The following is a 27,419-nucleotide window of genomic DNA, read 5'->3' on the forward strand; positions in this document are numbered from 1 at the left end:
TCCTTTTCAACATGCGAGTTTCAAATGGTATTTTTAATTCCGGTACTTCAGCTCATGAAAACAAACACATTCAGCTTTCCAAATTGCTCCCAGAGCTCTCTAAAGCCATGGCAAAAAGCCTTTTACACATAAACAGACACAAGACCCTTTTTTTTCATCCTAAGAAAATATTGGAATAATCGAGGATATCCTTCCCTGTCATTGCCATATCCTCTGTCACTCTGATTGCAACCTACAACATGAAGAGACTGAGAATTGCATTTGCTTTGATCTGTCCCAAGGAAACAATACATTAAATTGCATTTTAAATCCACATTACAATGGAGAACAGACAAAGCAAAATTAAGTGGCACTGAACAGAGTGGTACTGCTGGAGAAGCGGGGAACTTCCTAAACAGTGGTTTATGAAGTTAGGCGGATACCCCATTCATTTGACAGATTCACTTGCACTGAAGTTACTGCATTATTGCAAGCTCACAGTCCTGCCACTCATGACTATTTCAGCATACTGCTGTGGGAAGGGAAAAGGAAGTGCAAAATTTCACAGCTGTATGCAGGGTTGGTGGTACTTGTCAAGGACACTCAACACATAAGCGTAAGACTAAAGTTAAGCTACATATCAACAAACTTCTACTACTGTAACACAAGCTGAAAATACAAAAGTAGGAAAGAAACCTTACATAACATGAACAGAAGTTGACATTACTGAGTAATAGAAGAAAATTACTGATTGTCTCCCAAGTGTACCCACACCTTGTCAGGTGTTTTGACATATTAATTAGGGCATGGGTGACAATCTGCATACCTTAGTCAGATTCTAGGAAGACTGTAAGAATGTACCAGTCTCTCTGCATAAACACATTTGTACAACAGAAGGGACAACTGAGCCATCATCAGGTGAGGTTTACTGTGTTTTTGAAAGCACATCCTACCCACATGAATCATTCACTTTTTCAGCAGGGAAGATTTATCTGCAAATGTATACTATAAAAGCTCAGAGCTATTCTGTGAGCGGCTGGTTTAGGTTACTACATGAGCAACACAGAACAGGACTTGAGCAAAACTAACATATAAAGTAGAGAATGTCTCATAATCCAAGTTGCTGTATTCTCCTTGAATGTGGCTCCTTCCATCCAAGCTCCAAAGACACGTTCATCACTTTACAAGGTCTAAGCCTGAGGTGGTATCAGTGATTCCCTTCCAAAACAGCTGCCTCTGAACTACTTAGCTGTAAATTTGCAGCAAATGTGCCTTCCTGGATTTCCACATTTAAGTACAACCATCTTTGACAACTTATCAATGAAACAGACAAACCAGAAAAACTCCTGAGAAATGAACCACCTATAGAGATGGGCAGCCTATGACCAGAAACCCAAAAATCCTCAGATACCTGCCAGCTCTCTCCAACACACCATTTGCCTGTTGTACCAAATAATTTAGAACAAATCAGGTTGGAAGAGACCTTCAAGATCATCGTGTCCAACCCATCAACAAATCCAACACCACCTAAACAACTAAACCATGGCACCAAGCACCCCATCAAGTCTCCTCCTGAACACCTCCAATGATGGTGACTCCACCACCTCCCCAGGCAGCCCATTCCAATGGGCAATCACTCTCTCCGTATAGAACTTCTTCCTAACACCCAACCTAAACCTCCCCTGGCGCAGCCTGAGACTGTGTCCTCTTGTTCTGGTGCTGGCTGCCTGGGAGAAGACACCAACATCTGCCTGTCTACAACCTCCCTTCAGGGAGTTGTAGAGAGTAATAAATTTCTTTTCCTCTTCCTTAGACTGTAATACAAGTCTAGTCTTTTGCTATTTGAAGCACCCAACACATTCCACAATGCAGGAAGGAATTCCAAAACATTAAGTCTGTGACATGCAGCATTGTATTTAAACACTTTCCTCTACATAACAGTAAGTAGTAGGAAACATTAACTGCCTACCAAAAGCCCCTAAAATATGTAACATGGAAAAAAACCCCAAAACTTCAACATTTAAATGACAGCTTTTATTTCCAGCTTGCCAGAAAGAAAGTTAAACTTAACTTCCAAATTTCAAAACTTATTAGCCGTGAACACACTTCATGCAATTATTTCAGTTCTATTTCATGAACAAGATTTCCAGCTGTGCACAAAGGCATTTGGGGACACCAAGCTACCAATAGAAACATGGACACATGGAAGGGAAACTGCAAGAAAACCCTGCCATCACCTTTCTTGGTTCTCAGAAAGGACCACAACAAAGTGGGAAGCAGCAGCACTTCACTATTAGTATTGTGATTTAGCTTCCTCTGCTATCACAGATTTCCACCTTGGCAAAGGTGCCAGCGAGCACAGGGACTTTACTCAAATACATCTACACAATTTAGTCTCTTCACAAGCAGAAACTTGCCCTGCTCACCCTCCATTCTGAACCTACCAGAGCTCTGAATCTCTGTTAATGTTTCTGTCTACCAGCAAAAGACTACATCAGCCATCCCCTCAAGTTATCCGCCAACTTCTTTATCTGGTGAGTTGACTAAAGCATTTTCCTGAGCAGTCTGAGTCTCTGCAACGCTATGCAGAATGTAAATAGACACCAATCTTGCAAGGCTCTCACAAGTATGACAACCAAGGGAAGAAAATAAATTATTTATACTAAAAAAAATAATTTATAGCATCTCAGATGCCTGTTTCCTAGGACCTTTGAAATGAATTATAGGGCTGGAGCACCTCTCCTGTGAGGACAGACTGAAGGAGTTGGGGCTGTTCAGTCTGCAGAAGAGAAGGCTCCCAGGTGACCTCATTGTGGCCTCCCAGTATCTGAGGGGGGCCTACAGGAAGGCTGGGGAGGGACTCCTCAGGATCTCAGGTAGTGATAGGACTAGGGGGAATGGAATGAAGCTGGAGGTGGGGAGATTCAGACTAGATGTGAGGAGGAAGTTCTTCCCCATGAGAGTGGTGAAGCCCTGGAATGGGTTGTCCAAGGAGGTGGTTGAGGCCCCATCCCTGGAGGTGTTTAAGCCCAGGCTGGATGAGGCTCTGGCCAGCCTGATCTAGTGTGGGGTGTCCGTGCCCATGGCAGGGGGGTTGGAACTAGCTGATCCTTGTGGTCCCTTCCACCCCTGACTGATACTATGATACTATGATTATCCCCAAAGCTCATCAGGGTTCTTCCTCCTGAGACAAGTATGTTCACACTGAGCATTTCAGAAACCTATTAAGAAGGAAGATAGATTTTTTTTTCCTTCTATATTTTGGGCAAGACTTTCAAGGCCTGCTACAAATGAAAGCATCAGAGATTTTACTCTTGCTTGGCACAAAATGAGCTTATCCACTGGGTATATTGCTCTTCCCCTCTCCTCTCCTTCTGTCCTGGTAAACAAGAAGAACAAAGTTTTGTGTGGAAATTCCTTTACACCTTATCTCATTTTTAAAGCACCTAAGATAAGCACTGCATATCACATACTCAGAAAATACAGGGTTTCCACTACCAACAGGATACAGTTTTGCATTGAAAGAACAAATCAAAGTACTGAGGGAAGGGTGAAAATTCAGGGTTGTGAAAATGGCATGGAGTGGTTGGTATCAAAACTGGGAGCTGGCTTCTATTAGTGAATCTCCAATTGGCAAAGTCCCCTGATTTTGCCCAGGCTTGTCCAAAAAAACGACCTTAATTGTCACCATCAATATAAAGCCAAAGGCATTTTATCTACAGGGTAGGGAATGCCTCCTCTCAAAAGAGGGAGTTCCATGATAAGAGCTAATCTAAAAAACCCGAGGAATGCAAACTATTTTCTTAGTTGTAAAAACAAGAAAGAGTTGCACAAACACAAGTTAAAACAACTACTAGTAACCCCCCACCCCCCCAATTCTCCTGCACAGCCAACTGCTCCTGGGGTAAGGCACTACACAGTGTCCTTCAGGTAGCAACACTTTAAACCAGGTCCCATGACCAAAGGATGGACTCTTGAAAGAGGGCATTAGTTTCACACACTGTCACAAATTGGGCCTTCCTATCAACCTTATTTTCTTGGCTCATAAAAGCAGAGCAAGGCAGAAAAATCGGTGCACATTCTGGTTCCTAGACAGCTGCCAGGCAGCCTATAAGATAGGTCAGTCTGGTTGCTAAGACCACATACAAAAGATTTACCTTCTATGCTTTGGCTTGTAGTACTGTTACTTGAAAGCTCTGCAAAGTGTTAAGTGACCTACACCCTGTATATACACTAAACTGTTAACATCAGGTCTTGGTTAGTAGATCAGTCATGGTGCCCACTACTATATCAAATTTTTTCTCCACTTTCTGTTCTGTAACAGATTAACATTCATGCTCTAAATATGTCCAAGAGTCCCATGTTGCTGGTACACTATTGCTTTGACAAGGTTTTCTTTGAAAGATCCTCTAAGAAGAGCTACCTCCCTCCAGAAACTGATCCACCTATTTGTCACAGTCAGAGCATAGTATCCTAGTATCACAGTATCAGTCAGGGTTGGAAGGGGCCACAAGGATCATCTAGTTCCAACCCCCCCTGCCATGGGCAGGGACACCCCACACACAACTATCATTCATTTACAGAAATGAAGAATATTTTTATTAACTGTACAAATGACAGAATACTCCTTCTCCATTAAAGCATATACTAGAAATCACTGATAACTGCCAAATCAGTGATCTTTAAATGAAGTCTAACCATCCTTCCTGCCCTCTACATAAGCCCAGGCTGTCTCAATGAATTAAAATATCCAACCTAGTGTTAAGAGTTAAATGCAACACACAGCTTTTATGAAGCCTGAACATACATCAAAAAAAATAGGTATTTAAATACCACCTTCATTAATTCTTAATTAAAGCTACCACAATTCACAGTACAATACAGAAACTGAAGTGCTATACAGAGGGTTAAATCATCATCCTGACACACTCTTTCTAAAAGCAGCTTATCCTGTGTCCTCCAGAACAAAACATATGAAATATCACAGCAGACAATAAAAACATCATCTATCCTATGGTACATTTCTCAATCCCTGTCAGACACTGCTGGTTTATGCCCCCTTCAGATGTACCTGCAACTGTTCCTCCTGTCCCTAGGAACAGTTCAATTTTTCACCCTACCAAGCTCTTGGTATAATTACACACATTCCTTTGCCATTAAGTATTACAATTACTTGTAATGTTTTTGTAGTTGGTTTTGATGTGATTTAGTGGTATTATATACCTTGTCTTTCAAAGTACTAACCACTGCCTCAAAAGGCAGTGACATTATCACTTACTAATTGCAAAATATTATTTTGCACATATATCATAGAGTCAGTCAGGGTTGGAAGGGACCACAAGGATCATCTAGTTCCAACCCCCCTGCCATGGGCAGGGACACCCCACACTACATCAGCCTGGCCAGAGCCTCATCCAGCCTGGGCTTAAACACCTCCAGGGAGAGGGCCTCAACCACCTCCCTGGACAATCCATTCCAGGGCTTCACCACTCTCATGGGGAAGAACTTCCTCCTCACATCCAGCCTGGTCCTACCTCCTCCAACCCCCCCTGAAACAAAACTACACTAATACTGTCCATTCAACTTCATAAGAATACCTTCCAATTTCTCTTTGATAGATCACCAACTGAGTACTCCAGGTGAATTTCAGCAAGTTTAATGATGTCCTTAATAATAACATTATTAAGACAGCATTACACCATGACTGTGGCATTTCTTTTCTGCCCAGTGCTAAGGAGGTACCCAAGTTCAAATAAAACACAGCTGAAGCCTTTTCTCCCCACCTCAATAAATATAGTCAATTTGCAATCCAGCAACATGAATGAGTAATTTGATTATTCCCTCTAACATGCATATTCTTGAATTTATCAGCATCATCTGCTATGCTTCCCTTTTACCCAGCTTTCTTGGATTCCCTTTACAATCCCTCAGTCGTCTTCAGTCTTGCCTAATCCAAATACTTTTGCATCATTAGCAAGTTTTGGCACACCATCATTCATCTACTTTATTAGATCACCAACATATACGTTCACCACCCTCTTTTCAGAGCTGTTTCTACATCACATGGTAATTTAAGATTGACATTATTACTGAGAAAAAAAAAAAAACCAACAAAACCAAACCAAACAACAAACCAACAAAAATTCTTAGTCATAAGGAGGAGTACACCGAGAACTAGAAAGCAAAGTTGGTTTCAAAGACACTGGGTTTTAAGGAAAGCTTGGTATCTAAACTCTTCACTTGAGAAGAATACAAGACTCTCACTGTGTCTACAAGACATAAGAGCAGGAGGCTGTAGGCTGGTGCTTTCTTCTTTCCAGGACATCACCCATCCAACATGTCACATACCTGACTCCCTCCAGAAAAATCCTCTGGTTAGAAATCCTTCTTAATGTTACCTAAATTCATGCTTAATTAGTGCTAAGTTTATAGTCCCTTAGGTATTTTCTGAAGTTGCTCATGCCTAGTTGACCATAAGTACAACTGCTTATTAGGTCAGCAACGATGGGAGGGGAAATGGATTTTAAAACTACCATGTGCATTCCTCAGCCATGCTTTGGGCTGCATCATTGCCTTGCGTCCTTAATTCCAGGTGGCACTTTTAGCACTGATTTGCTGACCTTGAGAAACACTGAAGTGCAATCTTAAAGCTTTCTTTATTTTCCTCTGGATCTCAAGCCCAAAATACCAACCAGCATGGTTCAGACACCAAGGTGTTGCATTTGCATAGTTACACTGCCTTTATTTGACCACAGTCTTACCTTACCTCTTCACTAAAATTGGGCTAAATTTCATTACGTTATGCAGGGACACCGAATGTCGAAGACAATGAAATTAAAATGCTTCTAATCCTTCAAACCTTCACATGAAGTCATCCTTTCATTCTGTAAGTTTGCTTTTAAAATGCACTCCACTATATGTTAACAAGTGAAAAACAACCAATTTAGACAGTGAAAATCATGAACTCAAAGAAAAAAAACTAGTCCAACTCTACTATCTTAAAGAATCAGTAAAGCAAATATCTTCTTTCCTACCAAAGCATTGTTTGTGAATAAACAGATTAAAATTGCCTAAAGATTTGTTGCAACAGAAGAGGTACAAGCAGAAGAAAGTGTGCATCCTTGTTTAGCAAGGAAAGCCAAGTCTGATTTTCATCTGAAAAATACTAACATTGATAAACAATTCTGATTCCTCTTACATTTAATATAAGCTGTCCCTTGTGGTATCTTTAGCTTCAAATTGATCAGCAAGCTCCCTTTCTGTGATCTGGTTGCTTACCATTACAAAACTATGCAGATATTTTAATCATAAACTCCAATTAGCTGACTAAATATCTTTACAGTAAAAAAAAATCCAACAAAATAAACGTGATCCCCGAAGCCTGAAGAGACAGGAAAATGGAAAGTAACTAGCCCAGTAATGCACACAACACAAAAGTACTTCACAAAAGAGATGAAGACCAAGTCAAGACCACCTCCATAACCTGGTAACACACCTAAATAGCAGCCTTTGGACACTTGGACATTCAAGCCATTGATTCTTTTACACTCCCGAGTTCTCATCACTCCTTTCTATAGCCCAGAGGAAAGGGAACAGTCATGGACTGCAGTTCCTGCTCCCAGGGCTATTTCCATACTTGAGAGGAACCTTGTTCCTTCAGAGCATGTGAGATGTCTCCTCATAGATCACCTCTTCAGCTCCAAGTGCAGAGCAAACCAGAAGACCTTAAGCAGAAGATAAGCACGTGTAGAATATGCTACACTCCTTCTGGACATGGACTGAATCCAGCACAACCAGAGGAAAGTCCAAGTGCCCGCTGAATTTTGTGGTCTCCTGCACTAGGTTAGATAGTGGAACCAAAACACAGTTTTATCATAACCTTGAGTTTCAGCTCAGGTCTGCCTCAGTTACTTCAGGATTTTATATATTTTTCAAAAAATAAATGAAATGGGAGTCAGCAGATTTCACAGGGTCTCTGAATAGAGAACCTGTAGATGTAAAAAATGCAACCAGACCTTTTAACACAAAATTACAGAGACTCTTGTGCACAGGCATGCTCCTCACAGGAGGCACATCTAGAAGGCAAAGGGTTGTTTTCACAGATCAGGAGCTGATCCAGTGGAACTCCACAAAGTACAGTAAGCCGAAGCACACTGCAGTTGGCAATGGACTTAAACATAAAACAACTTTTATGGCATCTGCTCAGCATAGAAATTAAGCCTTTATTGAAATCTTCTTGTAATTGTGCTGGAGACACATGCACAAATACACTGCATACCAAGTACTACACCTTGGCTCCTGCAAAGACTTGTATACATATTTATTATTATATATATATATATAAAATAAATTCCATGGCGCTTCAAAAGCACCATGCATGAACACGAGTTGAAGCACAAGCACATGGGTGGGTCTTGGAAGGAGTTTAGGATCCATACACTACTGAGCAGCACTGACAGATGAAAACATTTTACCTCCATATACTACCAGCAGTTTCTGAAACCCCCTCAACTGACTAACCCTTGCCCCAGTGAAGGACTTGCTTCCAGCTCAGGAGCTGGAATCGAAGCACACTTTTCACACGGCACGTATCTACGCTTAACTTAAATCCTGATTAAAATGAGCTACTTAAGTGCCATTTATTCCAACAGCCTCACTGGATATGAAGAGAAACAGCATGAAGAGCAGGCAGTATAGCTGTGGTGGTAAGAAAACAAACATAGAAAAAGGAAACCAGAGAGTTACCAGAAGTATGTGGACAACTCCTTCTTCAAGACTAGAGGAGCCACTGGCAGCCAAGACAATTTGCTAAGCGTACAAACCAGAGATATTTCAGAGAATGCCATTCTACTCCTAAGTTAACTGACTCTCATGGGCTTCTGCTGGGCAAGAACGACCAGGAGAAAAGCCAGGCATTAGTATTAACATTGGTTGCTAATTAACAACACTGCACCACAGCTACTTCTGCTGCTACTACAGAAACACTTAAAAGACACATAGAACTGTAGGTATAATGTCCATACAAAAGCTCAACTTGCCCAGTACTGGGATCAGTCCTGCAGACCTCGCTCTGGCCTTCATCTGACCACTGGATTCTCTGAGCTTGCATCAAGCTACTTGTGATCTCAAGCTTCCTGCACGCAAACGAAGTGCCAGAATCGATGGCCGTGAGCTCTGCCACAGATTTTAGGGGCTATCTTTTAGCTGACGGGCTGTGCTCAAAACTGCAAGTTTGCAAAACTCCCAACTTTTGTATCATGACCCATTAGAGACACACAAGTGCCCTCTGCCTGTAAGCAACCCTGGCACAGCTTCTTAAAGAACCCAAACGAAGTTCAAGCAAGTACTGCCAATAACAGAACAGGGCCTAAAGCTTATTTCCATTACTATGATATCAACACATGCTTTATTTTACACCATGTAACAAGTACTAGATGTCAGCTACAGACCCCCCAGAGGGCAGGAGCAAAAGCTGTATAGTCTGTATTTTGTCACTCATATTTGATAGGACACTCTCAGCTGGGTAAACAGAAAGCAGCCCCTGCTGGGACTGCCTCCCCTCACATCTCTCCCCAAAGAGACCTGGCTACCTTCTTCCTTAATATGGAGGTTGGCAGGTGGTGACTTGTGATTTGGGGGTAGCCATTTTATATGTATATTTTCCCCAAACTCTGAAGAACTTCACCGTGGAACAGTGCTTTCAGAGTAACCAGAGCCAGCGCCGATTATCTACACAGACTTTAAAGAAAAAGGAACTGTCTCCTGGTAGAAGTATTTATTTCAGCTATGGCTTCAGGCTCTGAGCCAAAAATCCCACAAAACTTTTTTTTGTAGACAACAACCTTTACCGGCCACTGTTCCCACTTTGTTAAAGCTCAAGAGTTCCTTATAATGGAAAACAAATGATTATTTCATGCACATCAGCGATAAAACGTTCTCGATAGGAAAGCCCCGGCACACATTATATCCACATACCACACATACATTATGTAACGCTTGTCCCAAATACACTCCGATAAAGAAAGCTAGTTCGACATCTTAAAAATTCATTGCCTTTGCCACATCAGAAATGAGAGCAGATGTCACTCTCTTCCCCTCGCTGCGGTCTTTTCTGTGTAACTCAGCGCTACAACCTACTCGCTTGAAGACCAGCGGCCAGTTTAAGCTTGACTGTAACTAACAAAGAACAAGGTAAACCCCGGGGCGGGGGGAGACAAACAGGGGCACGCCGCGGTGTAAATACCAGCAGCTCAGCAGAGAGCCCTGCCCGTCCCTAGCTATTTGCAATTACCTCTCGGTTACACAAATGCCATGTTATCTGGCTGTCCAGCAGATTAAATTCACAGGCTAGGCAGGCTGTCCGAAGCTTGTTTATCGCAAGTCACCGACTGGCACTGGTAACCCAAGCCCAGCTATTTTCGTCACTTACGAAGAAGAGGGCACACGCCGCGGAGCTGTATCCGCACCTCGCGGAGCGCTGCGAGCCTCACGCAGAACACTGCCTGTCGCAGTGCCTGGAGTCAAAGGCATCACTCTGATCGTTTCAAAGTCAGCGCGGGTGGCTGATAGGCGCGGAGACGCGCCCCATCCCAAACTCCAGCAAACTCGGCGGCTCCTTACCTGCTGGGGGGCCGCCGGGGCAGCGCGGCGGCTCCTGCTTTGTGCGCTCCCGCGGGAGGCGGCTGTCCTGGCCCGGAAGGCGGCGGCGTCTGCCGGCGGGTCCCGAAAAGAGTGGGGAGCGCGGCGAACCGCTCCCCAGGGCGGTGAAGGACGGAGACCCGCTCCCGCCGCCCCGGCCCGACCACCGCAGGGAACTTCGACGGGGCGGCTAGGAGCTGCGGCCGCCAGTGGCGGCGGCGGCACAGGGGGCCGGGGCGCCTTGATCTGCTGGCGCCCGCGGGGTGCGGGAAGGAGGGAGGTAGGGCGGGAGTGAGGCCGGGCGGGAGGGAGGGGACTGGTATCCCGCGGGGGCGAGCGGGGCCGGCGGGCGAGCGAGCCGGAGGCGGCGGGGCCGGGGCCGGGCTGGGGCGGCGCGGGGAGTCACGGCCCTGGAATGCCAGGAATGTGGGGCGGCCGCTGCGGCCGCGGGGCCCGGAGACGTCGGGGATGCGACTTGGGATTTCTTTTCTCTTTCGGGTTTTTTCTTTCTTTCCCTTTTTTTTTTTTTTTTTTTTTCCCCAAAACTCTTCCCCCCTCCCGCCTCCCCAAGGAAAGAGAAGGGCTGAAACCCACCCGGCGGAGGAGGGAAGCGGAGGGAGGAAGAGGAGGGCACAGGCTCCTGCCAATCCGGGCGAGTGCCGGCTGCAGCCCTCCCGAGGAGGGCAGAGCTGCCACGCGCGAGGTTCCTTCTTTCCACTCCCGTCCCGCCTGGTCCCGTCCCGTCCCGCCTCCCCGCCGGAGGGAACCGGCCCCTTCCCCGCCTCTCCCGTCGCGCGTGTGGCCGCGAGCCGCCTTTGGGGTCTGCGCACGTGTCGGCGCGGGCCGCGGCGGGAGGGGCTGGGCGGGGGTGAGCCCAGAGCCCTGTGGGCAGCGCGGCCGGGCGGGAGGCTGCGGCAGCCCGGGGCCGGGGGAGTATCCCCGGGAGGATTCGGGGTGGGGAGGAGCGAAGCTGAGGAAGTCTTGGCACTCGTGGCCCTCGAAGCTTCTCCGTACCCCTTCCAGCCCTCCTGGAGGTAGCCGGGGTGCCGCCGTGTGCCCCTCTTCTGCCCTTCCACACCCCCCTGTGTCGCGTTACAGGATCATTTCTTTTGTTGTCTATGTGGTCGCTCCTCCTGCTTTTCCCTTTTTCCGCTCTTTGGTCTCCTGCTCACTGTGTGACCTTCCCTCCTAGGTGGGTGATTCTCCCCGCTTCTCCAGCAGTGCCGAGGTGATGGAACCCGACCCATGGTGCCTGCATCGTGCTCGAGTCTTGCTGCAAAACGAGCAGGAGAAAACCTGAAGTTGTTGTGGAATGTGGTGGTTGGCAGTACGTTAAATGCACAGGATACCCAGTTCATGGCAGATGTGGGGAAGCCTTCCTGATGTCTGCCGTGAGAGAGAAGGGGCAGAAAGGGCAGCGTGCTGTAGGAGCCAATGAATATCATCAGAAAGGTTGGGGCTACCAAGAGATACTGAATAGATCACGCCAGACCCAGCAGGCTTAAGAACAGTGTGAGTATTAGCAATTATGTAGATGCTCCTGCATGTCATAGCTGATGGACGGATTGCAAAATGAAGTTTGCCTTAGACTATGTTTACTTAAAATTATCCACATTCCTAACAGCACATGTAAATACTGCTGGTACCAGTGGGCACCTGCAGAAATGTCAAAGGGAGGTATCCATCACTGAGCTAGGACGTGAGCAAGATTTGTTTGGAGTCAGGATTACTCAGATTGTTAATGGTAAGAGAATCAGAAGCCGAGAGAGAGAGAGCTAGCACAAATTCCTGATTTTGATAGGTAATTGTATTTAAATACTGTATGTGTATGTACTTAAATACTGTATAGAGGTGGGCACAAGCCAACCTCATGAAGTTCAATAAGAGCAAGTGCAGGGTCCTGCATCTGGGTCGAGGCAATCCCAGGCACAAATGCAGGCTGGGCAGGGACTGGCTGGAAAGCAGCCCTGAGGAGACGAGAGGTGGACAAAAAGCTCAACAGGAGCTCTCAGTGTGCACTTGCAGCCCGCAAAGCCAATCAGATCCTGGGCTGCATCAGGAGAAGTGTGGCCAGCAGGTCGAGGGAGGTGATTCTCCCCCTCTGCTCAGCTCTGGTGAGACCCTACCTGGAGTACTGTGTCCAGGTCTGGAGCCCCTATTCCAAGAGGGATCTGGAGGTGCTGGAAGGTGTCCAGAGAAGGGCCACAGGGATGATCAGAGGGCTGGAGCACCTCTCCTGTGAGGACAGACTGAAGGAGTTGGGGCTGTTCAGTCTGCAGAAGAGAAGGCTCTGAGGTGACCTCATTGTGGCCTTCCAGTATCTGAAGGGGGCCTGCAGGAAGGCTGGGGAGGGACTGCTCAGGATCTCAGGTAGTGATAGGACTAGGGGGAATGGAATGAAGCTGGAGGTGGGGAGATTCAGGCTAGATGTGAGGAGGAAGTTCTTCCCCATGAGGGTGGTGAAACCCTGGAATGGGTTGTCCAGGGAGGTGGTTGAGGCCCCGTCCCTGGAGGTGTTTAAGCCCAGGCTGGATGAGGCTCTGGCCAGGCTGATGTAGTGTGAGGTGTCCGTGCCCATGGCAGGGGGGTTGGAACTAGATGATCCTTGTGGTCCCTTCCAACCCTGAATGATACTCTGATGTGGAATCACAGGCCTATGCCTTACCTCTGGGATAATATAATTACATTTTGCAAGGAAAAGTCCTTTTCATCTGAGAATCTCAAACATTTTGCAAACACCACACCTTAATGAAGTAAGTGACTACTGCCATTTTGCACGTGGCTACACTGAGGTACTAAGAAGTGACACCATTTAAGGTTTTAACACGAATTATGCTTGACCACGTGGAGATAGAGAGCTTTGAGTAACAATCTGGAAGAAACCTCATGTGTCAGAAGTAGATGACAAGACAGATCATGGAGGGGCTGTGCTCTGCATTGATAAAGTTTATGCCACAATGTGGCTTTCCCTTGCTAAGTGGAAAGTTTCATGAGAGGGGAGCATGCTTCAAAAGTAGGATTTAACTTGTTTCATTCACTCTCAGGTTCTCCCCATATCTGGGCAGGTGTAAGGATTTTGGTTTGAAGACAAGAGTACTAGCTTTTGCATCTGTGCCTCAAGGTAGTGTGCTGCTACCTTGAGTCTTCTGGTTGAATACCTGGCTTACAGCTGGTCACTTTCATAGGTCCCTGCATTTGAAGTAAACTTGTTAATGACCTTACCTGCAAATGAAATAATGTTGCCAGAAGCATAAACATGCTGACAGATGTGAAGATTTGGAGAGGTGATTTTAGGCATTGTTTAGCTGCAGAATGGGTTCCCCTAGAAGAAATTAAATCAGACTCCTCATCAGCAAGAGCTTTTACTAAAAGGTCAGCTCAACCAACTCTGCAAAATGAAATGTATTTTAAACTTGCTCAACCAAGGGGAGCTCCTGAAACTGGGAATGGTGAAGATGATTCCTTTTTTGTGTGATTACTTAATGCTGTGATTAACATCTGTATTAGACTTGCCAAGATTGTAGCAGGAGGTGCTTTGGAAAAAAACAGGTTTCCCAGAGATTACAGCCAGGTACTGCAAAGAGTCTCCATAAGAAAAAATTGTTGTTTTGGTGCCACTACTGTGTTCTAGGACCATTGAAACCTGGAACCTTTGTATACATTTTGTTTCCCAGAGGCCATCAGGAGTATATAACCTGGGGATTAAAAGCAACAGTCCCTGCTTACTACCCTGGGGAGTGGTTTCAGAGAGTACAAGTTTGGTCCTCACACTGTTTCAAGTTTGGGATATTAAAATGATACAAATAATTGATTTGTTTCCAAAGGCCTATGCTGGTTCTAATTTACTCAGAAAACTTTGATGGTTAATCTTCCATCAGTCATATATAGTCTGCCTAAGGCATCCTCTTTCTATGCTGCTAGAGAATCACAGGGGTTTGTTAATTATTATATTTTTCCTGAGAGGATGACAACTTTAAATAACATTTAGAGATTTTATTGACTTTCTGTAATGATGTACAGAATTTACCTCCAGAATATTCCCTTTGCTCTGCTATACATTTTTATACTGGTTCCTTCTACAATTTCCTTACATGAAGATGCTCTACAAAACCAGTAGAGTAGATGGGAAATGACTTATTAAGTGTAGCTCAGTTACCTTAACTACCAGTCTTCAGTCTGATCTTGGGCATGTGGCAGCGTATCCCTGTGACTTAATTTTCTTCTCTGAAAACTGAGATAGTGATAATGATCTTTAGAAGGTGCTTTTTGATTTGCAGATGAAAGCACTGTGCAGCAGAGAGAGGCTTTGGGTTTTGGTTTGGGTTTTTGCTGTTGTTGTTGTGTTTGGGTTTGTTTGCTTGCTTGCTTGCTTGCTTTGGGTTTTTTCCTTTTCTTCCCCAGATTGTGGGTTTGACAGGCCTGAATGTTGTCTCAAAACACTAGGGAAAATAAAGCCCAATACCACTCATTTTCACCAACTGCAGAGGAGAACGGATTTTAGCTCAGTCAAAATACAGGAGATGTATTATATTAGTGCTATCATCAAGAACAGTGTGGCCAGCAGGAGCAGGGAAGTCATTCTGCCCCTGTACTCACCACTGGTTAGGCCACACCTTGAGTCCTGTGTCCAGCTTTGGGGCCCTCAATTTAAGAAGGACATTGAGACACTTGAATGTGTCCAGAGAGAGGCATTGAGGCTGGGGAGAGGCCTTGGGCACAAAGCCGTTACAAGGAGAGGCTGAGGGAGCTGGGGTTGTTTAGCCTGGAGAAGAGGAGGCTCAGGGGAGACCTTCTTGCTCTCTACAACTCCCTGAAGGGAGGTTGTAGCCAGGAGGGGGTTGGTCTCTTCTCCCAGGCAACCAGCACCAGAACAAGAGGACACAGTCTCAAGCTGCACCAGGGGAAGTTTAGGCTGGAGGTGAGGAGAAAGTTCTTCCCAGAGAGAGTTGTTGGCCATTGGATTGTGCTGCCCAGGGAGGTGGTGGAGTCCCCATCCCTGGAGGTGTTCAAGAGGGCATTGGACATGGCACTTGGTGCCATGGTTTAGTAGTCATGAGGTGTTGGGTGGCAGGTTGGACTTGCTGATCCTCGAGGTCTCTTCCAACCTTATTGATTCTATGATTCTATATGCAATGAATATTGAAGTCCCTTAGCACTGCTAGCAATACCTGTATTAAACATTTTTTAATGTGTTTAAACCAAAGCTGAAGTAATTCTAGTCTTGTTATAACATGGAAAAGTCTTAGTCCTTGTTGGTTGGCTGGTGAAACCATGTCATAACCTGTTTCATATAAAACTGCCTTTAAACTGTGCTTAAGCAACAGCTGGTGGTTTCTCCTGTGAACAGCAGAGGATGTTTAATTAGCCTTACAGTCATCTACATTACAATCAAATAATGCAGTTGCAACATTCCTGATTTGTATTGTAAATGTGACCCTAACTGTGTTCCTAAAATCTCTGTCATGTGCTGCAGCTGGGCACACTGACCTGATTGTAACATAAGCAGAAACTTAGCACGCTGCTAGCAGAAATTCCCACTCCTAAAGTCATGTTCTTTATAATGTTTGAAGCTTACAAAAAGAGGAGGGAAAAAAAGTTTACTTCTCTAGCATTCCACGCTCTCATTAATTACTCCATTTAATAGTGCTTCTCAAAATCATCTCTTAGAAGAGGAATTTGGATTACACAATCTTGGAAAACAAACTTGTTGCCACCAAGCATGAGCTGACATGTTGTAGTACTCTGCAGCTTATCACAAGCCAGCACCCAGTTTTGTACACCAGAAAAAGCCTTGGCTGGTTATCTGTGCAAATAAACTACACTGTGTTGAATATTATAGCTTGCTTAGGGTTGTATTCTGCCTGAGGACTTAATACCTGTGCCTCTTTTCAGCTCTTCAGTAAGAGTTGTAACATTTTACAAACTTTTTGGCATATTTCAGTACAGTAATGAAATTAGAGGTCCATAGTTTTAAGTACTCCAGATGGGATTTAGCATGAGGAATATACCTTTCTCTGCAACTGTTACTGCTGTCCAAGCTAGAATAGACTGACAGAAATCATAGAATCAATGAGGTTGGAAAAGACCTCAAAGATCATCAAGTCCAACCTGTCACCCAAGGCCTCATGGCTACCAGACCATGGCTTCAAGTGCTACATCCTATCCCTTTTTGAACACCTCCAGGGACGGTGACTCCACCACCTCCCTGGGCAGCACATTCCAATGGCTAACAACACTGTTTTAAGAAACCTGAAAATCTAATGTCCATGTTAAATTATACATTTAAAAGTACCCAGCTTTATAATCCATGAAAAATGGAAAAATGTTTAGGCTTGAGGTGAGGAGAAAGTTCTTCACAGAAAGAGTTGTTGGCCATTGGAATGTGCTGCCCAGGGAGGTGGTGGAGTCACCATCCCTGGAGGTGTTCAAGAGGGGATTGGACGTGGCACTTGGTGCCATGGTTTAGTAGTCATGAGGTGCTGGGTGAGAGGTTGGACTTGATGATCCTTGAGGTCTCTTCCAACCTTACTGATTCTCTGATTCTATATGCATGATATACTAGGCACCCTGGAAAGACTTAAAACACACACAAACATTTTCCTGGACAGGATTGATACCAAAATGGCATAAGAAATACCAATAAAACTGTTGGAAGAAGTGAAGAGGGCAAATGACAGCCAAAGTCGTTAAGATGCACAATGCAGGTGTTTTCTCTCTTCATAATTGTTACATTTTGTCAAAGCATTTCAGTTAGTGGTTCATAAACTATGGCTGTTTGAGGTGGGTTTCCCACCTCAAACTCAGTTGGGTGACTGAAAACTCACTCTGAAACTTGCCTGTAAAAATAGCAGAAGTAGTGTTGAGGTGGTTATGATGTGTGTAGGATAGGGAGGCATACTTCTGTCTTGCCTATTCAATCTCTTAACAGAGAAACACTGGATGACTTTAGAGACAGCATCAAGATAGGTAGAGGCTCGTAAGTAATTTGATTAGTTTGTCATCAGTGGTGTAGGTGACGTTCTTAATTTTCACTGACTGATAAAAGATTTGACCAGTAGGTAAAGATAAGCCAGTAAAGATTCTCAGATAATACTTAAAGTTACATATAAAAAACACTTCATATATGTATGTGTATATATAATACATAAATACATATCTAGACATGACAAAAGAGGAAAAGAAGTATGAGGTAAGGCTTTAACTTAGGTAGTTCATTAAAATGGATATTCAAATGCATTCATAGCAATGGGATGTTCACATGGAGATTAGGCACAGCAAGGGCCACCATGATTTGGCCAGCAGGAGCAGGAAAGTCATTGTGCCCCTGTACTCTGCATTGGTTAGGCCACACCTTGAGTCCTGTGTCCAGTTCTGGGCCCCTCAGTTTAAGAAGGACATTGAGAGACTTGAACGTGTCCAGAGAAGGGAAACAAGGCTGGGGAGAGGCCTTGAGCACAGCCCTGTGAGGAGAGGCTGAGGGAGCTGGGATTGTTTAGCCTGGAGAAGAGGAGGCTCAGGGGTGACCTCATTGCCCTCTACAACTGCCTGAAATGTGGTTCTAGCCAGGATGGGGTTGGTCTCTTCTCCCAGGCAAGCAGCACCAGAAGAAGAGGACACAGTCTCAAGCTGCACCAGGGGAGGTTTAGACTCGAGGTGAGGAGAAAGTTCTTCACCGAGCGAGTCATTCGTCATTGGAATGTGCTGCCCAGGGTGGTGGTGGAGTCCCCATCCCTGGAGGTGTTCAAGAGGGGATTGGATGTGTCTCTTGGTGCCATGGTCTAGTCATGAGGTCTGTGGTGACAGGTTGGACTTGATGATCTTTGAGGTCTCTTCCAACCTTGGTGATACTGTGATACTGTGAAATGATCAAGGACTTAGAATAGAGGTCAACAAAGAAGCAAATCTCATGCCTCTTATTTTATTTGTAGTGTGCTTACATCTTAGCCACTTTTGTCTCTCACTGTAACAGAATAGTTCTCAGAATGAATGTACTTGTATACAATATCTGTGTACCTGAGTACAATCCTAACAAAACTAGAGGTGAAAGAGCATGCAAGCTATGGACTCATCAAATCAGGGAGGCGTGGGCCTTAACGAAAATCTTTCATCATGTGAAAGATTTGCTTAGTATCACCATTTCTAGCTGGCATAAGAACTATATATAGAGGGAATTTATTGTTATGGGGAAAGAAAATAGCTTCAATTTACAGTTCATTAACTGGTAATTTGAATCACTAGACAATATGGGTTAGGCTACTAACAAACACCTCCACCCCCTTGTTTTCAATCTTTTCTATTGATAAATAATATTCTTATTGTTTATGGTAATGAGTCTATCTGTGTAATTGCTCAGCAGGTTTAAATTCAGAGGCTAACACTTCTGCAGAAGTTTGTAGACTGGCAAAAATCACAGCACTTTTACACTGCTTGCAAAGGTCAGAGGATGTTTTCCTACCATGAAAATTATTCAGAGTAATTGCACTTAATATGTCCGAGGCAGTTAAAAAGAAAGCAGAACGTGTAAGGTTTATTCCTGTAAAGAATACCAGTTATAAAACACAATAATGCATTTACTGTGGGAAGGTTTCTTACTAGCATTTATGACAGATAGGTGGTAGGAATTAGAGCATAGGGATTTGAGGCCTTGTTACATAATGCTTTAACTGATCTAAACTGTCCACTCTCTCCTGCATGTCTCCATTCCATCTTGTGATCTGAGTCAGGCATTAATCATACCTCACAGCGCAGCAGTTTGGAGACCCAAGCTGTATACATGCTGCTATTACTAGAAAAGTCTTTCCCTAGTTTAATACCCCTTGCCATTTTGACCATCTTACCACGCAGTTCAGATCCTACCTACTGGTGTTGAGTAGGCTAGATGAGACAGTGTGATTACCAAGCCATAGGGCTACTGTAGGTATTTTTGTCCACTAATATGGCCATCCAGTTGCCCCTGGCAATGGTGTCAAGGTGAGCACTTCAGTAGCAGTTTCCATTAGTAGGTAATAAATATGATGATCCTTACTAGAGAAACACCTTGTTTCCTTTGGGAACAAATTTATCATTTGTGATAAGCTGTGATCTCTGATTTTGTAAATGAATTGTCAAAAAAAAGTGCAGGTCACTTTAAACTTTCTTAAGAGCATAAGACTAGGCAGTTAAGAAACTTAAGGTGTAAGGTTCTCTATGCATCCTGATGGCATTCTCCTTTGCATTCATTCTGCTCACCAGCCAAAGCATGGCTTCCACGAAGAAATGCAACTATATAAAAGGATAGGAAATCTAATTGTGTTTTACAACAGCAGCTCACTGGGCTTTATTAGCTCAGAGCTAACCTTGCAACTCTAGTACTAACAACTGCCTTCTTCTCAGTTACCTGTCTGCATTGGCAGAAATGAAGAATTTTGTTTTCCAGAGGCAAAAGGCATGACTTAGTACAGAGTGGGGCTTGGGTGAGGCTAAGGGAAATGATAAGGCATTTTTCTCTTTCAACCCCAACCTGGCAGAGCATCCACCTCTAAGCACCTCAATGGGGAAGCTAGAAACACATCCCATGCAGAGTGCTTGGCCCATTCCTCTGGGTGAATGGGATTGCTCCAGCTCCTCAGGTGCTCTTTGTTCTATGTACATGTATGTGTATACATATATACATGAAATAGGCTTTACCTGACAGCTTTTGAATCTGGGAAGAGTGTGGAAGAAAAGCTGTATCTCGTTTCTGCTCATTGTGGTGTCCAAGCCAGGTGAGATTTTCTCACCCAAAGCTCTTTCTTTTTCTTTCCCTTCCAGTGTTGTTCTATTGTTTGCTCTGACATAAACTGCAGTGATATGAATTCAACCTTTAGCGGGCTTTGTGTTCTACTTACTGTTTTGGTCTTTTACCCAAAATTATAGCAAAGAATGCACACAGGAAAAAATAATGCTGATTTTTAACATTTGGGAAGAACTGAATGGAACTTCAAGGACAGAGAAAAATCGCTTCACAGGGCTGAGGTGGTTTTTACTCTGCTTGAAATCATAGGGTGCTCCAAATCAGGGAATTTTGAGAGCCTCTTAGAAAGATCTCAAGAATTCCAGCCGTGCCAACAATATGCCACCTGTCTGGGGAGTTAACACTGTTTTGCTGAGGGTTTCATCGTGATGCAGTAGCTTAGCTGTTTAGTGCTCCATGTCTGCGGTCCTACTATCAAAGCATCTGGAGCAATGGAAAACTCTTCAACTGATTAAGTTGCAATTGATTAACATTTATTACTGTTGAATGAGAAATGCTTGCTCAATATAGCATATAATTTTACTTCTTGCAGAACATTTGCCTTTTGACCACCACGTGGTCAGTTCAAACTGGTGCTCAGCTTTCATGAATCATTAGTCACTAGTGGTGTGCCCCAGGGATCAGTGCTGGGCCCCATGCTCTTTAACATCTTTATTGATGATCTGGATGAAGGCATTGAGTCCATCATCAGTAAATGTGCTGACGACACCAAGCTGGGGGCAGGAGTTGATCTGCTGGAGGGTAGAGAGGCTCTGCAGAGGGACCTCGACAGGCTGGACAGATGGGCAGAGTCCAAGGGCATGAGATTGAACACATCCAAGTGCCAGGTTCTGCACACTGGCCACAACAACCCCATGCAGAGCTACAGGCTGGGGTCAGAGTGGCTGGAGAGCAGCCAGGCAGAGAGGGACCTGGGGGTACTGGTTGATGGTAGGCTGAACATGAGCCTGCAGTGTGCCCAGGCAGCCAAGAGGGCCAATGGCATCCTGGCCTGCATCAGGAACAGTGTGGCCAGCAGGAGCAGGGAGGTCATTGTGCCCCTGTACACTGCACTGGTTAGGCCACACCTCGAGTCCTGTGTCCAGTTCTGGGCCCCTCAGTTTAGGAAGGAGGTTGACTTTCTGGAACGATTCCAGAGAAGGGCAATGAAGTTGGTGAGGGGTTTGGAACACAGCCCTGTGAGGAGAGGCTGAGGGAGCTGGGGCTGCTCAGCCTAGAGAAGAGGAGACTCAGGGGTGACCTTATTGCTCTCTACAACGACCTGAAGGGGGGTTGTAGACAGGCAGAGGTTGGTCTCTTCTCCCAGGCACCCAGTACCAGAACAAGAGGACACAGTCTCAGGCTGCGCCAGGGGAGGTTTAGGTTGGATGTTGGGAAGAAGTTCTACACAGAGAGAGAGATTGCCCATTGGAATGGGTTCCCCAAGGAGGTGGTGGAGTCGCTGTCATTGGAGGTGTTCAGAAGGAGAACTTGATGGGGTGCTTGGTGCCATGGGTTAGCTGTTTGGGTGGGTTGGATTGGTTGATAGGTTGGACGCGATGATCTTGAAGGTCTCTTCCAGCCTGGTTTGGTTTTGGTTTATTTGTCAGTGCTCTGGTCAAGGTTTCCCTTTCCCACCCTCCCACGAGTTCCTGTGCCTCTGCTGTGCCATGCTGTCCCCTCACTAACACCTGCAGTCATCTCTAAGAGGGCATAAAGTTCACAGTGGAATTTTCTACCTTGGTTTATTATTACTATTATTATTATTATTATTATTGTAATTTGTTAAGAAATATTTGTGATGGATTAGTTCCATCAATTTTTTTGTTCTAGAGCTAGTTTAGAGATTTTAAAACAATGCAGTGGTGAGTTTGTTGCACCTTATTTATTTACCCAATAAACTCAAGGACGGTTTGTTTAACTCTATTTCCTAAATATGACTAAAAGAACGGTGCTTGAGTAAATATTCTCAAGCATGATTATGGGAAACGAGACATTTGATTAGGTGGAATGCTAATTAGATCAGTGCTTCCCAGTTTCTGATGGAAAACATCATTGTGTTTCAGACCCCAAAACCCCTTCAGAGTGGCAGTTGGGAAGGTAGGGAGCAGGGTGGGGAACACCAGAGGAAGCATTTGGAAACCAGTCACTGGCACTTAGAGAAGTTCACCCAAGCTTTAGAATCCTTAACTCTCACACTCTTAGGATCCCTGTTAGAAAACACACTGGGGGGGGGGGGGGGAAATGTGCTTTTAAAATCTTTTACTGTACAAAATGTGCAATAATGAGATGAATTACTTTTTCCCTCCTGGCAGAACAACCCAAACCCTTAGGAAAAGTTTGGGCAGATCTCTTCAATGGAATATGTTTTTGTCAGGACATTTTTTTTAAACGCTTTTTTCTTTTTTCTTTTTTCTTTTTCTTCTTATTTTTCTTTTTCTTTTCTTTTTCTTCTTTTTCTTTTTCTATTTCTTCTTTTTCTATTTCTTCTTTTTCTTTTTCTATTTCTTCTTTTTCTATTTCTTCTATTTCTTCTTTTTCTTTTTCTTTTTCTATTTCTTCTTTTTCTATTTCTTCTTTTTCTTTTTCTATTTCTTCTTTTTCTTTTTCTATTTCTTCTTTTTCTTTTTCTATTTCTTCTTTTTCTTTTTCTATTTCTTCTTTTTCTTTTTCTATTTCTTTTTCTTCTTTTTCTTTTTTCTTTTTCTTTTTTCTTCTTTTTCTTTTTTCTTCTTTTTCTTTTTCTTCTTTTTCTTCTTTTTCTTCTTTTTCTTTTTTTCCTTCTTTTCCTTCTTTTCCTTTTTCTTCTTTTCTTCTTCTTCTTTTTCTTCTTTGCTTTTTCTTCTTTGCTTTTTCTTCTTTGCTTTTTCTTCTTTGCTTTTTCTTCTTTGCTTTTTCTTCTTTTTCTTGTTCTTCTTTTTCTTGTTCTTCTTTTTCTTCTTGTTCTTTTCTTCTTTTTCTTTTTCTTGTTCTTCTTTTTCTTCTTTTTCTTGTTCTTCTTTTTCTTCTTTTTCTTTTTTTCTTTTTCTTTTTCTTCTTTTTCTTTTTCTTGTTCTTCTTTTTCTTCTTTTTCTTTTTTCTTTTTCTTTTTCTTCTTTTTCTTTTTCTTCTTTTTCTTCTTTTTCTTTTCCTTCTTTTCCTTCTTTTCCTTCTTTTCCTTTTCCTTCTTTTCCTTCTTTTCCTTCTTTTCCTTTTTCTTCTTCTTTTTCTTCTTTTCTTTTTCTTCTTTTTCTTGTTCTTCTTTTTCTTCTTTATCTTGTTCTTCTTTTTCGTCTTTTTCTTTTTCTTCTTTTTCTTTTTCTTTTTCTTCTTTTTCTTTTTCTTCTTTTTCTTGTTCTTCTTTTTCTTCTTTTTCTTTTTTCTTTTTCTTCTTTTTCTTTTTCTTCTTTTTCTTCTTTTTCTTCTTTTTCTTTTTCTTCTTTTTCTTTTCCTTCTTTTCCTTCTTTTCCTTCTTTTCCTTTTTCTTCTTCTTTTTCTTCTTTTCTTGTTCTTCTTTTTCTTCTTTTTCTTCTTTTTCTTCTTTTTCTTTTTCTTCTTTTTCTTCTTCTTTTCCTTCTTTTCCTTCTTTTCCTTCTTTTCCTTCTTTTCCTTCTTTTCCTTCTTTTCCTTCTTTTCCTTCTTTTCCTTCTTTTCCTTCTTTTCCTTCTTTTCCTTCTTTTCCTTCCTTTTCTTTTTCTTCTTTTTCTTGTTCTTCTTGTTCTTCTTCTTTTTCTTGTCCTTCTTTTTCTTCTTTTTCTTTTTTCTTTTTTTTCTTATTTCTTTTTTTCTTTCTTTTTCTTTTTCTTTTTCTTTTTCTTTTTCTTTTTCTTTTTCTTTTTCTTTTTCTTTTTCTTTTTCTTTTTCTTTTTCTTTTTTCTTTTTCTTTTTCTTTTTCTTTTTCTTTTTCTTTTTCTTTTTCTTTTTCTTTTTCTTTTTCTTTTTCTTTTTCTTTTTCTTTTTCTTTTTCTTTTTCTTTTTCTTTTTCTTTTGTTTTCCAGCTTCTCTGTGAGATCGGGAAAGTGATTTGGGGGAAATTGGTCTGACGTTACCATTGCATTCCCCCTGTGCCTGTGTGACATCTACTGCCCCGCTGGCTGCGCTTTCCCCACAGCCCTAACCCTTCGGCGTGGAACTGCCCCGGCGGGCTGCTGCCGCCCGCCGCCCCCCCCCCCCCCCCCCCCCCCCCCCCCCCATCCCCCCCCCCCATCCCCGGTGCGCTGCTCAGTGCTTGCCTCAGGGCCGGTAACCCCGCCCGCCTTTAGGCAGTGGCCTTCGGAGCCAATCACGGGCCGTCTCCGCCCCGCTCCTGCTCTGCCACTGCCAATAGAGTTTGAATGCTTCCGAACCAGCCAATCAGGAGGGCCAGCGGCCTCATTGCTAACGCGACCGGGGTCCGCGTGGCGAGCGGTGTCGCGGTGGGACCAATCAAGTGTGTTCGGGCGGTGCCGCTGCTTGGGTGTGCGCGAACGGCCGCCGGGGCAACCGCAGCTTTGAATTGCGGCGGGCAGGTGTCCTGCTGCGCTCCGAGGGCTGTGCAGTGGAAGCTGAGGGTCCCTGCCTGCCAGCTGCCTGTCCTGCTTCAGGGGCTCTGGTTGCCGTCAAAGGGAGTGAGCGAACGCGTTCGGGTGGAGGGTTGCGGCGGTTAACCGCCTCTGCGCGGACCGGAGCGGTGTTGCTTGGCAACCAGAGCGGGCTGATGCACTGAGGATCGCCGTGAGCTTCGCAGCGCCGCTCTTCATGGAGCAGGTAAGATACTCTAACAGAGCGGGTAACTATAGTTAGCTGGGCACTGCCCACAGCTGCGCCTTAGGTTAGAGATGCGAGTGGTGCCTGTTTTCGGCGCGTCCTAGTGAGGGGACAGCAACAGCGCTGAAGAACCCGTCCCTGAGTCTCGGGTCCCACCCAGGGAGATACATGACACGCCGAGCCCCCCAGTCCTGGGTTGTTTCTCTCTGTCTGTCCGTCCGTTCGTTCGTTGTTGACATCTAGCTTTAGTTACTCTCGGGTTATTTTCAGGTTATTTTCTCGCTCACAAGTCCTCTCCCAGAGCCTCTAAAGGCAGAGCCGTTACAACAACGGAAGACAAAATCCTATGAGCGTGTGAAGCTTTTCTTTGGGACTTGTGCCCTACTGCTGTTTGTGCTAGCATTGCCGGTGCCATGAGCTCAACATTATTGAACCGGAAAGCTTATTCAAAGACAGAAGCATAGCTGCCACCAAAGCCGTGGGTTTTCAGAAGGCTTTCAGCCTAAGCAGCACTGAAGTATGATGCTGTCTCTGACTGCTAGTTACTGTCTGCAATATGAGCAAATGTGAAGAGAACGTTTCTTTAGTATGACAGTCAAATGCAATTATAAGTATAATGGTTAGGACATTATTGTTGAGGGGTTGGTTGAGGCTTTAAAGTATGATCTTAAACTTCCAGAAGCCTGTCAATGTTAAAAGTTGCTGATTAGTGTTTAGATCAGGAAGGCTGCACAGTTTTGGAATGCTGTATTCTAACCACTGCTAAGCTTAAAAAATGTGTGGGGTTTTTTTCTTTGGGGGGGGGGGGAGTTGGGTTTTGTTTGGGTTTTGTTTGGGTTTTGGGGGGGAGTTGGATTTTGTTTGGGTTTTGTTTGGGTTTGGGGGGGGGAGTTGGTTTTTGTTTGGGTTTTGTTGGGGTTTGGGGGGGGAGTTGGTTTTTGTTGGGGTTTGGGGGGGGAGTTGGTTTTTGTTGGGGTTTGGGGGGAGTTGGTTTTGGGTTTGGGGTTTGGGGGGGGAGTTGGGTTTGGGGTTTGGGGGGGAGTTGGGTTTGGGGTTTGGGGGGGGAGTTGGTTTTGGGTTGGGGGTTTGGGGGGGTTTGGGTTGGGGGTTGGGGGGGGAGTTGGGTTTGGGTTGGGGGTTGGGGGGGGAGTTGGGTTTGGGTTGGGGGTTTGGGGGGGGTTTGGGTTGGGGGTTGGGGGGGGGAGTTGGGTTTGGGTTGGGGGTTTGGGGGGGAGTTGGGGTTGGGGTTGGGGTTTGGGGGGGAGTTGGGTTGGGGGTTGGGGGTTTGGGGGGGAGTTGGGGTTGGGGTTGGGGTTTGGGGGGGAGGTGGGTTGGGGGTTGGGGTTTGGGGGGGGGAGTTGGTGTTGGGGTTTGGGGGGGAGTTGGGTTGGGGGGGTTTGGGTTGGGGTTTGGGGGGGAGTTGGGTTGGGGTTTGGGGTTTGGGGGGGAGTTGGTTTTTGTTTGGGTTTTGTTTGGGTTTGGGGGGGAGTTGGTTTTTGTTTGGGTTTTGTTTGGGTTTGGGGGGAGAGTTGGTTTTTGTTGGGGTTTGGGGGGGGAGTTGGGTTTGAGTTGGGGGTTTGGGGGGGGGAGTTGGGTTTGAGTTGGGGGTTTGGGGGGGGGAGTTGGGTTTGAGTTGGGGGTTTGGGGGGGAGTTGGGTTGGGGTTGGGGGTTTGGGGGGGAGTTGGGTTGGGGTTTGGGGTTTGGGGGGGGAGTTGGGTTGGGGCTTGGGTTTCGGGGGGGGAGTTGGGTTGGGGCTTGGGTTTGGGGGGGGGAGTTGGTTTGGGTTGGGGGTTTGGGGGGGGAGTTGGGTTTGAAGTTTTGGGGGGGTTGTTTTTTGTTTGGGTTTGGGGGGAGTTGGTTTTGGGTTGGGGTTTGTTTAGGGGGGAATTTTTTGGTTGGGGTTAATTTGGGGGGGTGTTGGTTTTTGTTTGGGTTTTTTTACAAGGAAGGCTTTTTTAACCTCTTCCATGGTGTAATTGTGCTTGTCTTTTGTTTCAGGCATAGTTCTCTCCATTTTGTATTACACAAGAATCCTGTCAACATGAGTTGGGCTGTGGAGGAATGGAAAGAAGGCCTCCCTCCCAGAGCCCTACAAAAGATTCATGAGTTGGAAAGTCAAGTAGATAAGCTTAAAAAGGAGCGTCAGCAAAGACAATTCCAGTTAGAATCTTTAGAGGCAGCCTTGCAAAAACAGAAACAGAAGGTAATGTAGGTGCTCCCCTCATTTCCCTGAAATGATATTTTCCATCCCAAATATAATTATCAAGATGTATTTTCTGGTGGTTGGTAGGGGGTGAGTTGGTGTTTTATTTCTTCCCACTGACT

The 27,419-nt window shown here is 44.6% G+C and overlaps 2 protein-coding genes across 4 annotated transcripts in view; one reads left to right on the forward strand and one right to left on the reverse strand.

The window, feature by feature from the left end:
* The window catches only part of PTPN14 (protein tyrosine phosphatase non-receptor type 14), a 167,658-nt gene extending 156,311 nt beyond the window's left edge, over positions 1–11,347 (reverse strand). The window contains exon 1 of the mRNA XM_068153415.1: positions 10,600–11,347. The gene's annotated coding sequence lies outside the window, so the exon portion shown is untranslated. The remainder of the gene's footprint in view (positions 1–10,599) is intronic.
* Positions 11,348–11,563: 216 nt separating this feature from the next.
* Positions 11,564–27,419, forward strand: part of LOC137448672 (centromere protein F-like) — a 62,694-nt gene continuing 46,838 nt past the window's right edge. For 2 of the 3 annotated variants that reach the window (XM_068153416.1, XM_068153418.1), the window contains exons 1-4: positions 11,564–11,651; positions 11,810–12,129; positions 24,931–25,093; positions 27,093–27,297. In XM_068153416.1, coding sequence (XP_068009517.1) covers positions 27,136–27,297 — 162 coding nt within the window. In that variant the 5' untranslated portion in view covers positions 11,564–11,651; positions 11,810–12,129; positions 24,931–25,093; positions 27,093–27,135. Of the gene's footprint in view, positions 11,652–11,809; positions 12,130–24,595; positions 25,094–27,092; positions 27,298–27,419 lie in introns of those variants that run through there. The other variant, XM_068153417.1, reaches the window with a different exon arrangement.

Source organism: Melanerpes formicivorus, unplaced genomic scaffold (assembly GCF_026170545.1).
Source record: "Melanerpes formicivorus ecotype bairdi unplaced genomic scaffold, bMelFor1.0.p_v2 SCAF_26, whole genome shotgun sequence".
Lineage (NCBI taxonomy): Eukaryota > Metazoa > Chordata > Aves > Piciformes > Picidae > Melanerpes > Melanerpes formicivorus.